The sequence below is a fragment of the Sphaerodactylus townsendi genome, linkage group LG11 (assembly GCF_021028975.2).
Source record: "Sphaerodactylus townsendi isolate TG3544 linkage group LG11, MPM_Stown_v2.3, whole genome shotgun sequence".
Taxonomy (NCBI): domain Eukaryota; kingdom Metazoa; phylum Chordata; class Lepidosauria; order Squamata; family Sphaerodactylidae; genus Sphaerodactylus; species Sphaerodactylus townsendi.
The window spans coordinates 55,153,742-55,167,393 of record NC_059435.1 but is presented as its reverse complement, the minus strand read 5'-3'; the positions used below and the strand labels follow the sequence as shown (position 1 = coordinate 55,167,393).

The following is a 13,652-nucleotide window of genomic DNA, read 5'->3' as shown; positions in this document are numbered from 1 at the left end:
TGGTGGGTCATGCTGAAGCATTAGCATCTACTGTGGGCAAGGAAACTCAAGGTCATACTTAAACCTGATGGAGAGATCATGTTAATTCTCCCAGTCAATCCTAATTCAAAACTTTTGCATTGCGATTCTTTTTTAAGTGGACATTATCATGACCTAAATATTTTTTAAGGAGACTCAAAGGAGCTTACAAAGAACTTATTTCCCTTCCTCTCTCCACAAAAGACACCTTGTGAGGTGGAGTTCCAAAGAACTGTGACTAGCCCAGAGATACCCAGCAGGAATGAAGCATGCCAAAGCAAATCTGGTTCACCAGATAAGATTCCACTGCTCATGTGGAGGAGTTGGAAATCAATCCCGGTTCTCCAGATTAGAGTCCATCCATTCTCAACCAGATTCTTTCAGGAAATTCACTGATAAATGTCTATAACAAACCCTCCAGGAGATATACTAGGAGAACCAGTGTTCACAACAATGTAACACAACTGTGTTGCAGATCAGAATGAAAGCAGTATTGAATTTTGATACCTGTAATGAACTAATTGTGCCACTGGACCACATTATCCAAGCATTCCTATCATTCCAAATATGTTCAAATGAAATGGAATCTGAATGGTGCATTTTTTGCAGAAATGGAAGAATTTAGGTTGTGCATTTGAATATTTTTTTAAAAAAACCTAAAGAATACTTCAAAACCGAGGAGCAAGTGCAACATCAAGACTCACCCTTATCACTGTTTGTTGTGTGATCTTTTGTAGGAAGACCGAGATCCCTGGAAGTTTGCCCTTTCATCACGGCCCAAGGTACATCCTTGTTGCTTAATGTCTTCCATTCACATAGCTGCTCAGACTCAAAGTCACAAACAGTGTAATTCGCTATTTAGAATAGAAACACAAAAAGATAAGGAAAAGTTTACAGAAATGTTTATTCTGGAAATGCCTGTATGTTATTACCTAATTTCATCTGCTTTTGGTGTTTTCCATTCAAATAAAAAAAATCCTTTGAATTGAAATAATAAATAATGAATATAATAAAAAATCATATTTTTTCATATGCAGCAATTTTGAAAGCTTTTATTTATTATGAAGATCTTAACTTTAAAAATAAATTCTGACAGCAGACCTCCCAACCAAAAAGCAATTTGGTAAATATACACAATTATTTGTATTCTGACAGCTGCAAAAGAAATCATTTTTCCAAGGCAAAAAATTAATTAGGAAGGACATATAAAAAGCAATATAAATTGCATTCAGGGTACAGTGAAAGAATAGGGGTATTAGTCCAATATTAATTGTATAATATTGCAACATTCAACTTTCCAGTTTGTTGGAATGCACAGCTTCCTGAATTACTAGCAAAAATAATACACGAATCTTAAATTCTCCACAGCAGAGAAAAATATTGGGTTTTAATCACTAGGAAGCCTCACACTTTGCTCTGGGAGCTCTACCTTCTAATCCCAACTCAATGATATTTGCCTCTCATTTCTTTACACACCTTACAGCAAATCACTGGCACTAAAAATAGATTCCAAGGATGGAGAAGAATACATGAAATCCTCATGTTAAGGCATGTGCAAAATCCCCATTACCATCTGACACATCCCCCCACATCACAAATTTGAGAAATCTTATCACTGATTAAGGAGCTGTATGGCGTAGTGGTTAAGTGCTTGCACTGCCACTCACACGGTCAGGAGTTCGAGCCCCCTGTGAGTCAGATATCCTGGCAGCTGACTCATGGTCAACTGAGCCATCCATCCATTTCTTGGTTGGTAAATGAATACCTAGCTCATAGCTAGGGGGTAAAGAATAGCCGGGGAAAGCAATGGCAAACTACCCCACAAAAGAGGCTTGCCTATAAAATCACAGCCTGCAGTGGTACCCCAGGGTCGGACACGACTGAAGGGGAAACTTTACCTTTTTTTTTTTTAACCCTGATTACAATGCTCTAACATCAGCCAGTTCAACTCACATTCTATCTGCCAGACACAAACAGGAAGCTGATTTTTCCACAGACTGTTTGTTCATTCACCAGTTCACATCTGTTCAGCTGGTTGCTCCAGTTATTCCTTCCTAACTGTATAGTGCAGCACAGTTGGCACATCCAGGAGGCCACTGTTATCAATGAACTAGTGCTACAGTATTTGGCACCGTTTATTGTATGTATTGTGTTTATTATTCTGTTCTTGCTGCATTTTCTAATGCCTTATACTGTTTTGTTGTTTTGTTTTCTAATTTTGTAACAATCAGATTGGAATGTCTATTGTATGTTTTACACCATTTCTTCTGAAGTTTTTTTTTAAAGTTTTGTAAACTGCCTTAAGCCTCAGCAAGAAAAGCAGATGATAAATAAATGCACATTCCCACACAGCCTAATGGAGTCCTACCCTTTGCTCCTCTGGTTGCTAGGCAATTGTTTAAATAGACAATAAAATCAGTCACAAATCATATACATTAATCATAAATAGATGCTTTTAAAAAACCCTACTGTTTTGTGTTCACCTAAGTAGTCGTTAGCAATGTTAATGGCTGCCCGAATCAGCAGAATTATCACACATTAACAGTCCCGTAGAAGCCCAAAGCAAACTTGTACAGGCATTTAAGTCATTCAGAAACAGACAAGGTTATCTTTTTGCATCTGATGGGCATCATTTGACTTTTCAACACTGTAATCGCAAAATCTGTGGTATTAATTATTTATACTTGTATCCTTCCCTCTGTCTAGCAGGGCTCAGGGTGGCTAATAACAAACACAAATATAATAATTAAAAAAGTGTAAGACTATTACAACCACAACAGTGAATTCAGTGAGTTATATCGAAAACCATAAAAGATGGTGCTTCATAAAAATCAACCACCCCTGGATTAAAATATCAGAGGTTGAATCTACTGAGAACAGGGGAGAAGAGCAGCTAGCAGCAGTACATGTAACAATCAGGAGGACTGGTAAGGTGGAGAGACTGGGGGCAAACAGTAGAAGTGTGTCCCACAGTCCAGGCCAGTATACAGCAGGGGTGGAGCAAGAGGAAACTGCACCTGGGCATGTGTGTGACCTGCACCCCTGCCACACCCCTGTCCACCTCCACCCCACCCCAGAACATCCCCAGAACAGGCCCTTGCAGGGGCATGCACCTGGTGTGTCGAGCATTCACGCACTCCCTTGAGCTACGCCACTGGCATACAGTAATAGCCATATAAACCATTGCAGATTAAAAACCTAACCACCCATCTGTATGATAGAACTCTCTTGAGTGGGTGCTTGGGTATGCGTGATAATTTGAGCAAAAGACCAAAATTCTGTCATGTACTAGCCTATCCTATCCCAGCCCTGGTTAGTGCTTGGATGGGAAACCACCAAAAAAGTGCAGAATGGCTGTGCAAACCTCCCTAAACAGACTTGAAAACCCTACAAGGTTATCACAAATCAGCTAACACTTGGTGGCACTTTCCACCATTACTACTACCCCCATCCCTGATGCACTAGAAAACAAATTCTTTCAATGCTTGCAAAAATTAAAATATCTCATAGTAAAAAAATCCTCATTTAAAATACAGTATCTCCCTCTGCTATTTATATTCATCTTTATTTATAAGTTTGGGTTCTACCCTGCCCTCTTCTGACAAGTCAGGCTTGGGACAGTTTATAACAATTTAACAATTATAACAGTTTACAACAATTTAAAGACACACATATACCAATTAAAATCTCATTATCATAAAAACCCATTGGCACCCTAACATTAGCATAAAATTCAGAGGAACTTCTTGAAGTTCCTCGGGGATTTGTCCTTTAACAAAGTTAAGTCTCTGGTGTGACTCGTTTTATGAGTTTTTCTGCTGCAATCCAATTCCTGCATCCTCCATCTTCATTGCTTATTGCTCTATTACTGCAATTTCTTTTACTTCTGTCCCTTTTAGCATTCACGAGTCATAAATCAAGAGCCTTTGTGGCCAAACAGCCATCTCTCCTGTGACTACATCTCATCATTAGTCCTGTTGTGTTTGCCTTCCGTTATATGATACTTTGCTTCCCATGTAGGTCATTGGCTCTTATTTTCCTGAGACTGCCATAAGTAATCCCTGGTCATTTATGTCTCTGTGTATAAAGATGTTCTCTGCTCTGCACTGTTGTTGGTTTTGATAGGTAACATCCAGCATTTTATAAGGCTAGCCCATGAATCATGATATTCCTGAATGCCTTGGGTATGGTGGAGAGCAACTATGCTTTACCTTCAACTGTCAGCTTGAAAGATCCAGCAGTGTATTGTGTGAGGGGGGTAGGGGGATTGGATTTCTGTTATTTAGTTTAGAATATCAATACTGGTTTAAATAGAGAACTATAATCAATAAGCAAAGATTATGTAGCACAGAAGAGTGCATCCTGATTAATCATTTTGCAGGCAAATGAGATGCACAGATGGTAGAGCATATGCTTGGTTGTTGGGAGTCCCCCCTCCCCCCGTAGCTGCTGCCAATAAGACTTAGACATGTATTCCCAAGGGAATGATCTCATGAGATGCAAACTAAGAAGCTTAATACTATTCTTGAAACTGAAAAATCCACATCATTCATTTTTCTCACTACCAAAAATGGCTACTCTGCTGTCCTGTATTTAGAAGAGACTTCAGCTAAGAATACCACCTGTCTTGTGTCTGTGTGTGTGACACACCAGCAAAGTCAGGTTAGGCATTTTCTGTATTTTTGACAAGCCAAGGCCAAAATGTTTGCCCTCGCTGCTCTAAATCTATTTGCTCTTGCACACATTACACCCAATTCTTCATTTTGTGCATTGTTGATTTCTTACGCTCAATTTCCCCCATATAATATGTGCATTTTCAACATGATTTGTTCTCCAAGAAACCAGAATTATGCATTATATGGATATTTTTACATATAAATAAAGTATATTGTGTGCTTGTAATGTAATGTATAAATTGTGTATAAGAACATGCAGTAAGCACACACTAGGAATAGAGAAGCAAACTTGTTGACACACACACACATATATATGAATACAAAAATAAACATAATAGAGACCACGCATTCATCCACAGTTACAAGGAGATATATCTTGAAGATGAGACAGCCATAGGCTCATTCCGCACATGCAGAATAATGCGCTTTCAAACTGCTTTCAATGCTCTTTGAAGCTGTGCGTAATAGCAAAATCCACTTGCAAACAGTTTTGAAAGTGGTTTGAAAACGCATTATTTTGTGCGTGCGGAAGGGGCCATAAATTCTTCTGTCTCTTCCTTCTTCCACTCTGTTACCTCTCCTCAACACCTCTATGGCACATGTGTAATTCTGCTTATTATGGAAAATTTGGGTTGCCAGCTCTGGTTTAGGAAACACATGGAGATTTTGGGGTGGATCTTGAGGAAGGTCGAGGTTGGGAAGGGGAGAGATTTCAGTGGAATATAATGGCACAGTATATCAATACATAGAATCTGCCTTCCAGAGCAGCCATTTTCTCCAGGCATCAACCTGTCGCTTGGAGGTTAATTTTAATAGTGGGAAACCTCCAGACACCATCCAGAAGTTGGCAACCCTATGAAAAACAAGGAACGGCAGAACCAAAGAAAGTTTTGAAAGGAGAAGCCGAAGCTGCTCCTGCTGTATCTACTCACAAGAAACAATGCTAACGTCTTAGTTGTAAGCCTAGAAAGAGGGAATCTAGGCACTGCTGGGCCCTTCCAACAGTAAACAGGCTTTCCATTTTTTAACCTAGAATATTACAGACACTCCAGCCATTTAACTCATCAGTGAGCAAAATGATTATGCCATTAAGGAGGTTGTTGGTGACCAAGTAAAACCATAAAAAGTCTCTTTTTATGATGCCAGCTATCGGCTGTGGCAATTGTATAACCATGGATGTGTAGAATATTTTTATTTAGTTATTAAACATAGTTTGAAACCACTCACTGTTGCCTAATAGTAATTAGAATCCTTTCTATGTGTGGGTACCTTATACTAACATAGCACCATGTATTCTATTTTTGCAGGATGCACAATTTAGCACGGCGTTTTAAATGCTGAAGGGCTTTTTCCGCTCTTTCCTCTTTTCCTGCCTACAGAAGATTTTTTCCCCTCCCCCTTAAACATATTTTTGAAACAGGATTGATTGACATTTGTTTAGACACCATTTTCTGCCTTTGTAGAATATATGACCTCCATCCACAGGCTTTGGATTATTATGGAAAAAACTCTGGAAACATGAATAGGCTGCAGCGTTTTTGAATGAGGCCCAAGCCCACTGACAACTAATTTGAGACATTCCCTTGCCTGCTTTCTAGAGAACTCCATCCTGCCAGTCAGGAACACATGTTGCTCTCAAAGCAGTGGTGGAGAGAGCTGATAAAAGCTTCATAATGAGTGGGTGATTGGCTTGGATACATAAATAGTTTAGCTGTGCATAATCTTTCCTCTGGAGGGTTCGGTTTTGTTTTTTACTTGATTCAGTTTGATGAAATGTAAAGCTAAACTTTGGTTCAACTTGGCTTTTGTTTCCATTACTTTTTTTTTACTATTTATTCTCAAGAATCACATCCCTCATCTGTGCTGCAGTCTGGATGGATCCAGTGGGTGTACCATACCATGTGCAACACTCATTGAGTCCACTTGCTGATTTGTCAAAGAAAGGACTTTTGAGTTGGTGATATTTCCATTGAAAAAATGAAAACAGGGAAATTCTAGGTTAAAAAACCTCTGTGTACTTATCTAAAAGGGTCATTTTCTCCAGGGAACCAGATCTCTGTAGCCTGGAGATCTATTGAAATTTCAGGAGGTCTCTAGCTATCACCAGGAGGTTGACAACTCTAAGCTTAAAGAGGTAAATGTTAATTTGAGCAAGTTTTTTTATTTAACTTAAATATTTACTCCCTAGGAACCGAAAACAGTTTACAGCAGGGGTGTCCAACTCTGGCGCTTCAGATGTTCATGGACTACAATTCCCTGGCTTACAGCAAAAGAAACAAAAGAAACATGTAGGAGAAAGAGTTGTGAATGGAAAGGCAGTCTATCAAATCTAATAAATAATTAAAATAAAATGGAGATGCTTGCTATGGAGGCAGCCATCCAGGTCAGACAAGCACCCCATCCATCTGCCAATGGAGGAGCTGTAATCTCTGTTGTCAAGATAACCTTTGCAGCAAGTACTGGCAGGTTGGAAGATACTAGACTAGTTGTCCAGGCAGCTGCAGAGTACTCCTTGACTATACCTGAATAGAGTAGCCAGGTCACTCCTGACCACCAGCAGGGATGGGGTAGTAGAATTGCCAGAGCTAGATGGGGAGGTTCCTGGAGATTTGGCGATGGTGCCTGGGAAAAACAGAGACCTCGGTGGGGACAATGTAAGAGTCTATCTCTAAAGCATTCATTTTCTTTAAGGAAACTAATCTCTGTAGCCAAGCAATTAGCTGTAATTCTAGAGGATCCCCAACTCCTACATGGAGAATGCCATCCCTATACCTGATGCAACAAGTTGGTAGGTTTTTTTTAAAAAAAAATCTTTGTTTCCTTGTTACTCAACGAAAAAACGAGGAACAGGAAATTAATAATACTTCACATCACCAAATAACGTAACAATGCTTTGACAGCCATTCAGTGTAGAGTGTTACTAGTTTACTACCAGAAGAGCACCTTGGTGATGGGAAAGCAGCAAGAAAATCCATACACAAAAAGCTAGTAAACTATGTATTACTGTACTTGCAAAAGATTTCAATTAGATGCCCTTTTTAAAGTCAACAATCCAAAGTGTGGCTTAGGAAACTTTCATGAACAGTGTGAAAATCTGGATGAGGTGGAGAGACTGGATGGACTGTGTTCATTAGACTTTTGAAATTAATGTGTAAGCTGTCAAAAAGATTTATTTGGAAAGCATAATAAAATGATGAGTGCTAAAGGCAGATTTCCTTCAGTAGTTCTCATCAAGCAAACATTTTATTCAGTTTTTAATCTATCATTTTAGTGGGGTTTATATATATAGAATCTATATATCTATATTCTATATATCTATATAGAATATATAGAATATATAGAATATATAGAATATATAGAATATATAGAATATAGATATATATATAAAATATATAGAATATAGTTATATATAGAATATAGATATATATGCCATATATATACAAAATATATAGAATATATATATATATATAAAATAAAATATAGATATAGATATAGATATAAAATATAGAAATAGGAATATATATATATTCCTATTTTGTATATGCTCTTTTATACTTTTTATCTTTTTAAAGTATGTATTATTGTTGTTATTTGAATGTTAATAAGTGTAAGAAGTTACAAAGTAGATTTCAGTTCATATACTAACCAAAAGAATTCTCGCATGTCTCTTCTTGACAATGGAGGTTGTTGATTTTGGGAACAGCCAAATTGCACTGCTCAATAAAATTAAATAATCCTCTTGCTCATTTTTTTTGCCACCACCTCACACCCATCTCCCCATTTTAGCCAGTTTTACCCACAGCAGATAGGGAAAACAAAAGAATGGAGTGGAAGACCAGAATACTCTGCCCTCTGAGAACATTTAAAGGTCTCCAGGGCCATTTCATATGAGGCATTTAATGAGCCTGGGGACGGCATATTGAGCGCCATTCTGAGAGCCGCCCGTAGCCAACGGCGTTCCAGATGCGCTTGAGCGCGCGTTGATGAAGCTTTGCCGACTGCGCTACGTCTTGACGACAGCGACTATTACTCCCTCCCTGCACTTGTCCCCTGCCCTCCGGCGTTGCGAGCCTGGGACCACGCCAACAATGCTGGAGCAGTCGCGCAGGGCCGGGGGTGTGTGTCTCCAGGCCTCAGCGGCGTCTGAAAGGGGTCACCCGAGTAGGCAGGATAATGACTCCGCGGTGCCGCAGTCGACTCTTTCTGGGACCGTTCATGCGAACGGTCCCAGCGTCGTCGGGTTGGCGCATTCCGCCTCCGTGCAGAAATGGCCTAGGCTAGCTTTTTGGGTTGCAAACTGAAATCCACAATGAAAAGAAAGAAGATTAAATATTATTTAAAAAAGAACGCACTAAAGGAAAACAAAAGTTGGGATGGCCGCTCACGAGAACTCTGGCTTTCCCCCACCAACATTCCATATTTTACTAACCAGTCTTCTAATCAATCCTGCTAAAATAGTGCCTTAGTCAGCTTTAATATGTATCTCAGCAGTCTTGGATTTTTGCAAAAAAATTATTTCCTTTTCTATACAAGATCTGCATTTCACAGTCATCAAAAAAGGAGAAAAAGAGAGGGATTAACATCTTAGGTTTTTGTGATGCCAGACACTGCTTTGTGACAGGAGCAAGCCAGGAGACAAAGTTCCCTGCAGCATGTTACAAAAGCACCAGGTGTGCGCATGGTTTCTGAAATTCCATTTTGTCCTCCTAACGGAGAGCTTAATCCTGCTGCAGAACTGGCACACTCGCCCAGTGGCAGCTGGTTGGAAGCTGTTAAAAGGAGAAAGCAATTGGAGCTGCTGCTGACAGATTTTGCTGGCAGGCCCAGTTGCCATCTCACTCTAGATAGACGTACAGTTCAGATGGTACAGAGAATGATGGGATGGGAAATGTATGACCTAGGGGACTGAAAGGAAAGGGGCTGTGTATGGTGACCTCCCTTTTCTCTAAAAGGGCACAAGATAACTTCCTTCAAGGACATGTTACATTTACTTTGGCAATATACTCATGTTATAGAGACCTTTGACAGGTTTATGAGTAGGTTTCTCCTAAGGCAGGGGTGGGCAACTATGGCCCTCCAGATGTTCGTGGACTACAATTCCCATCAGCCCCTGCCAGCATGGCCAATTGGCGGGGGCTGATGAAACAATCTGAGCTCCTTGTCCTACCTTCGATTTGGGGTCAGGGAAAATGAAGCACTATTTCTGTTTCCCTTCCCTCCATTTGCTTGGAGCCCAGCTGTCCCGAAGCAATGGGGTACACTGGTGAGCTTGAAAGCAGTAAAGCTGCACGTTCGGTTGATGTGACAGAAAGCACTTTTGCACAGAGGGAGCTTCTGCATTCTCTAGTACAAATAACATGCTGCCACACATGCTTGCGGATTCTTTTGTTCAAGCAGAGGAAAAGCACATAAACCCGAGCAACTCAGTGTATATAACTGGACAGCTCTTTCTCAGTTAAAAGACTTGCATTCTACCATTCCTTTTTCAACACCTGCTGGAAGCTGTCTTGGTTTTTGCCCCCTCATTGTTACTTAGTACACTGGCTTTCTCCAGCACCAATGGTCCATCCTGATAGTAACAGAACATGGCATTTTAATTGTTAAAAGCAACAGAGTATCTGTGGTTCCTGTAAACAAATTTTCCTCATCTTTCGAAACCATAATCAGAACAGCCCTTCTACCCCTTGGTAGCTAGAGACATTTAGTTATCTATTTGTTCTTTGCAGTATTTACTACTTTGATTGCACGGGCTCTAGGGAAGGCAGCACATTAGTAATTAGGCATAATAATTAAGCAGTTATCAAGAGATGTTTATGTAAATGGAAAATGAAACACAATGCAAGGCATACAAAAAAAGATATTCCCTCCCACCCAAGGCATGAGGTTAAAGGGAATTACTTTACTTTACTAATACTTCTAAAAAGTTACTTAGAAATTTTCCATTTTCTGAACTAATAGACTAATAAACATCAAACTTGCCCTAAGTCGGCAGAGTTTACTTTAGTTGGGGGAATTAGCTGGAGATGAAGATGGGGAAGGGGGTAAACTAGTATCAATAACCTATGTATACCAGGATAGTCCAAAGTGATAGCTTTCAAATGAACAGGCAGTTGTACAATTAAAATGTGGTTTTATTAAATAATAAAAATAATAAAACAAGAAATATATCTCAAGCCATTGACATATACATGAAACATGAGATGACAAACTGGACAGGGTTTCAGGTATGGGTGATAGTTACAGTCAGTGGTAGGATTCAAACAATTTAACAACCAGTTCCAAAAGGATTCAGTGGTGGGATTACAACCATTCTCTAGACAACTAGAGACAAACTCTAGACAAAAACTAGACCAAAAATTAGTTACCGATTCTACTGGTAGAACTAGAACTAGACAAAAAATTAGTTACCGGTTCTACCGAACCAAGGTCGAAACAGGCTGAATCCCACCACTGATTTACAGTCTTGAAGCGCCTTGTAACCAGGACTTTACACTATGAATGGCCAAAGGACTAATATTTATACCCCAAAATGGGTCCTGAGGTGATTTTAAAAAAACCTGTGGAGGATATAAAGCTTGACCACAGTAATATACATGTTAAAATATCTTTGGCCATCATAGTTGTGAGTAGCATTTTCAGCACCAGGGCCAGAGAAAAACAGTTTGGAACGCTCGAGTCTGCTGAAAAATATCAAGGGCAACAAGAATATATTTTGCTCCCAGTTCCTTTTGTATTGGCTAAACATGAGATCAAAGAAGCCAGCAGAGCCAGAAATTCTAACCATACCTCCTTCCAGGTAAATCATGATGAAGAAAGAGTCCAATTTAGATGCAGTTGTACAAAACAGGGTATAAAGCATGAACAAGATAAGCAAAGCTTATTCATTTTAATACCAGGTTGGTGCCATAGACAACACGGATCCATGGACTTTGTGGATCCAGTTGAGGTCACTGGTTTGAGCTGAAAGTCTAAGCCAGGAAAAAATCCAGAGGAAACCTACTGCCAGCCATTCACAAGGTCCAGTGCTGTATAGGCATTTCCCCTCCCCCCAAGACCTAAATTAAGCTGTGATCCTGAGTCTGCACAGACTGTTATATTGCAATGAATTAGCAGAGCAAATAATAGGGCAGAGATGCGAGTTGTTTTGTAGAACTTTACTAGATAACAAATGAATTTACACTAAATATAGGAACAGCAAACTCTATCTGTGCAAGTGCTGAGTCTGGGTATCTGTGCAGTCTCTCTGTGCCTATGGATCTGTCTCTCATCTTTTGCCAGAAGAAACAGAGTTCCCAGAAGCTCGTGTGATTCTAGTAATGTGACCTCAACAGTTAATTCTTGCTTGACTGAATAAAGCAGATGCTTGTAAAATCCTAACACAGTCTCTCATTTGGCTAAATCCCAGCTGTAAAGTCCAAGTTTAAGCCTAAAAGTTCTTAGTTTAAGCCAAGGAATCATGCCAAAATTCTCTTCATCCCTGAATTTCTGTCTATTCAGAATCAGTAAACCAGTGCACATAAAGAACTTTGTTGTAACTATGTGCGTGATGATCTCTAGGCAACTTTTTGTTGTTGTTGTGTTGGTTTTTTGCAGTGTTTGCAGTGTTCTATGCATCTGTCAGTAATGCACAAACATGGAGGAGAGGCACATGAGCGCCAGGAACTAAAACCTTTCTACAGCTGTGCTTGCTGCAATCCTGCAATTCATTTTAGACACTCTCCTAAATAAAAAGAATTCGACACAGCACACAACACACCTATACATTACAATAGGGGGAATAATCTGCTCACCTCCTATCCAAGCACCGGAGTCGCTGACAACTCAGATAGGAGAAGTTTTATCACCTCATGATGCTTTAAAGCATTGCTGTTGGATCTATGTGCACACAGGGCAGAAAATTAGTTCTCCCTATGCCCTGATAGTTACTTCAATTTGTCAATGTTCTCAGATTCACTTGCAGGTTGAAAAATCACCTCTGCCACAGTGTGCCTATGTAGGCCAAGGCCAGGGTTCTTTTGAGGCTTGCAAGCAGGGTGCGAATAGATTGATGCCCTAGGAACTGGGATGAACCCAAATTATTGCATTTCAAGGCCAAAAAGTCCTTGGGAAAAAAGTTATCCCACAGCAAGCTAAGGCAGATTCAAGAGGTGAGAGCCCCCCTGCTCTCTCTTATAATAGCTCCAGGTCAGAAAGTCTCATTTAGACCTGTTTCTAATCACAGCTTCTTGGATAATGCTCTTCACACTTTCTGGGAAGAAACAGTAGGTAATTTGGTAATAGATCATGTAAGTGTCAGTGTGTTCTGATCACTTCTGCTGCGCTCCCCCAGTTCCTTTGGCTTCCATCCTGGAAAGTACATTCCTGATGCCTTTGTGGCTCAATTTTAGACTGATTTTGAAGGCTTGATCATTTATTATCAAGAGATCATAGTCTTGGGTTGTAGGTTGTATTAATTCTTTTCCAGCTTCCACTTTTAAAAACAAGATCACAAGGATCCAAGCCAAAACTATCTCTTTAGCATGTTTTGCATTCATGATTAACTGCTTACAGCAGCTCCAGCTAAACCCATGAAGTAATTGTATTGGGGCTGTCAGAAGACCATGAGGATTGAAACCAAGAAGGCTTAGGCTAGAAGGCTGCAAAGATCTCAGTCTGTAAGCTGTCAAAAACATCTTTTAAGCGTTCAGTTAATCCATTCGATCTTTCCCACTATGCCAGTCTCAACTTTTTGTCTTGCCTCTTTTAGTCAGTGCTACTTTTACACACCATATAGGGTTGCCAGCTCTGCTTTAGGAAATACCTGGAGATTTTGAGGGTGGAGCTTGGGGAGGGTGGGGTTTGGGGAGGGGAAAAGATTAAAACGTACTGCTTTGTCAAATTTAAGGGGCACTATAGTGCTACCAAACAAATTTAGATTTTCATGACTTGTCCATATTTTGAGATGCCTCATGATATGAT

At 39.8% G+C, this 13,652-nt stretch overlaps 1 protein-coding gene across 1 annotated transcript in view; it reads right to left on the bottom strand.

Annotated features, from left to right (window-relative positions):
* The window catches only part of MALRD1 (MAM and LDL receptor class A domain containing 1), a 268,644-nt gene that overhangs the window by 224,450 nt on the left and 30,542 nt on the right, over positions 1-13,652 (bottom strand). Inside the window, exon 4 of the mRNA XM_048510491.1 lies at positions 723-872. Within this exon, the coding sequence (XP_048366448.1) occupies positions 723-872 (150 nt within the window). The remainder of the gene's footprint in view (positions 1-722; positions 873-13,652) is intronic.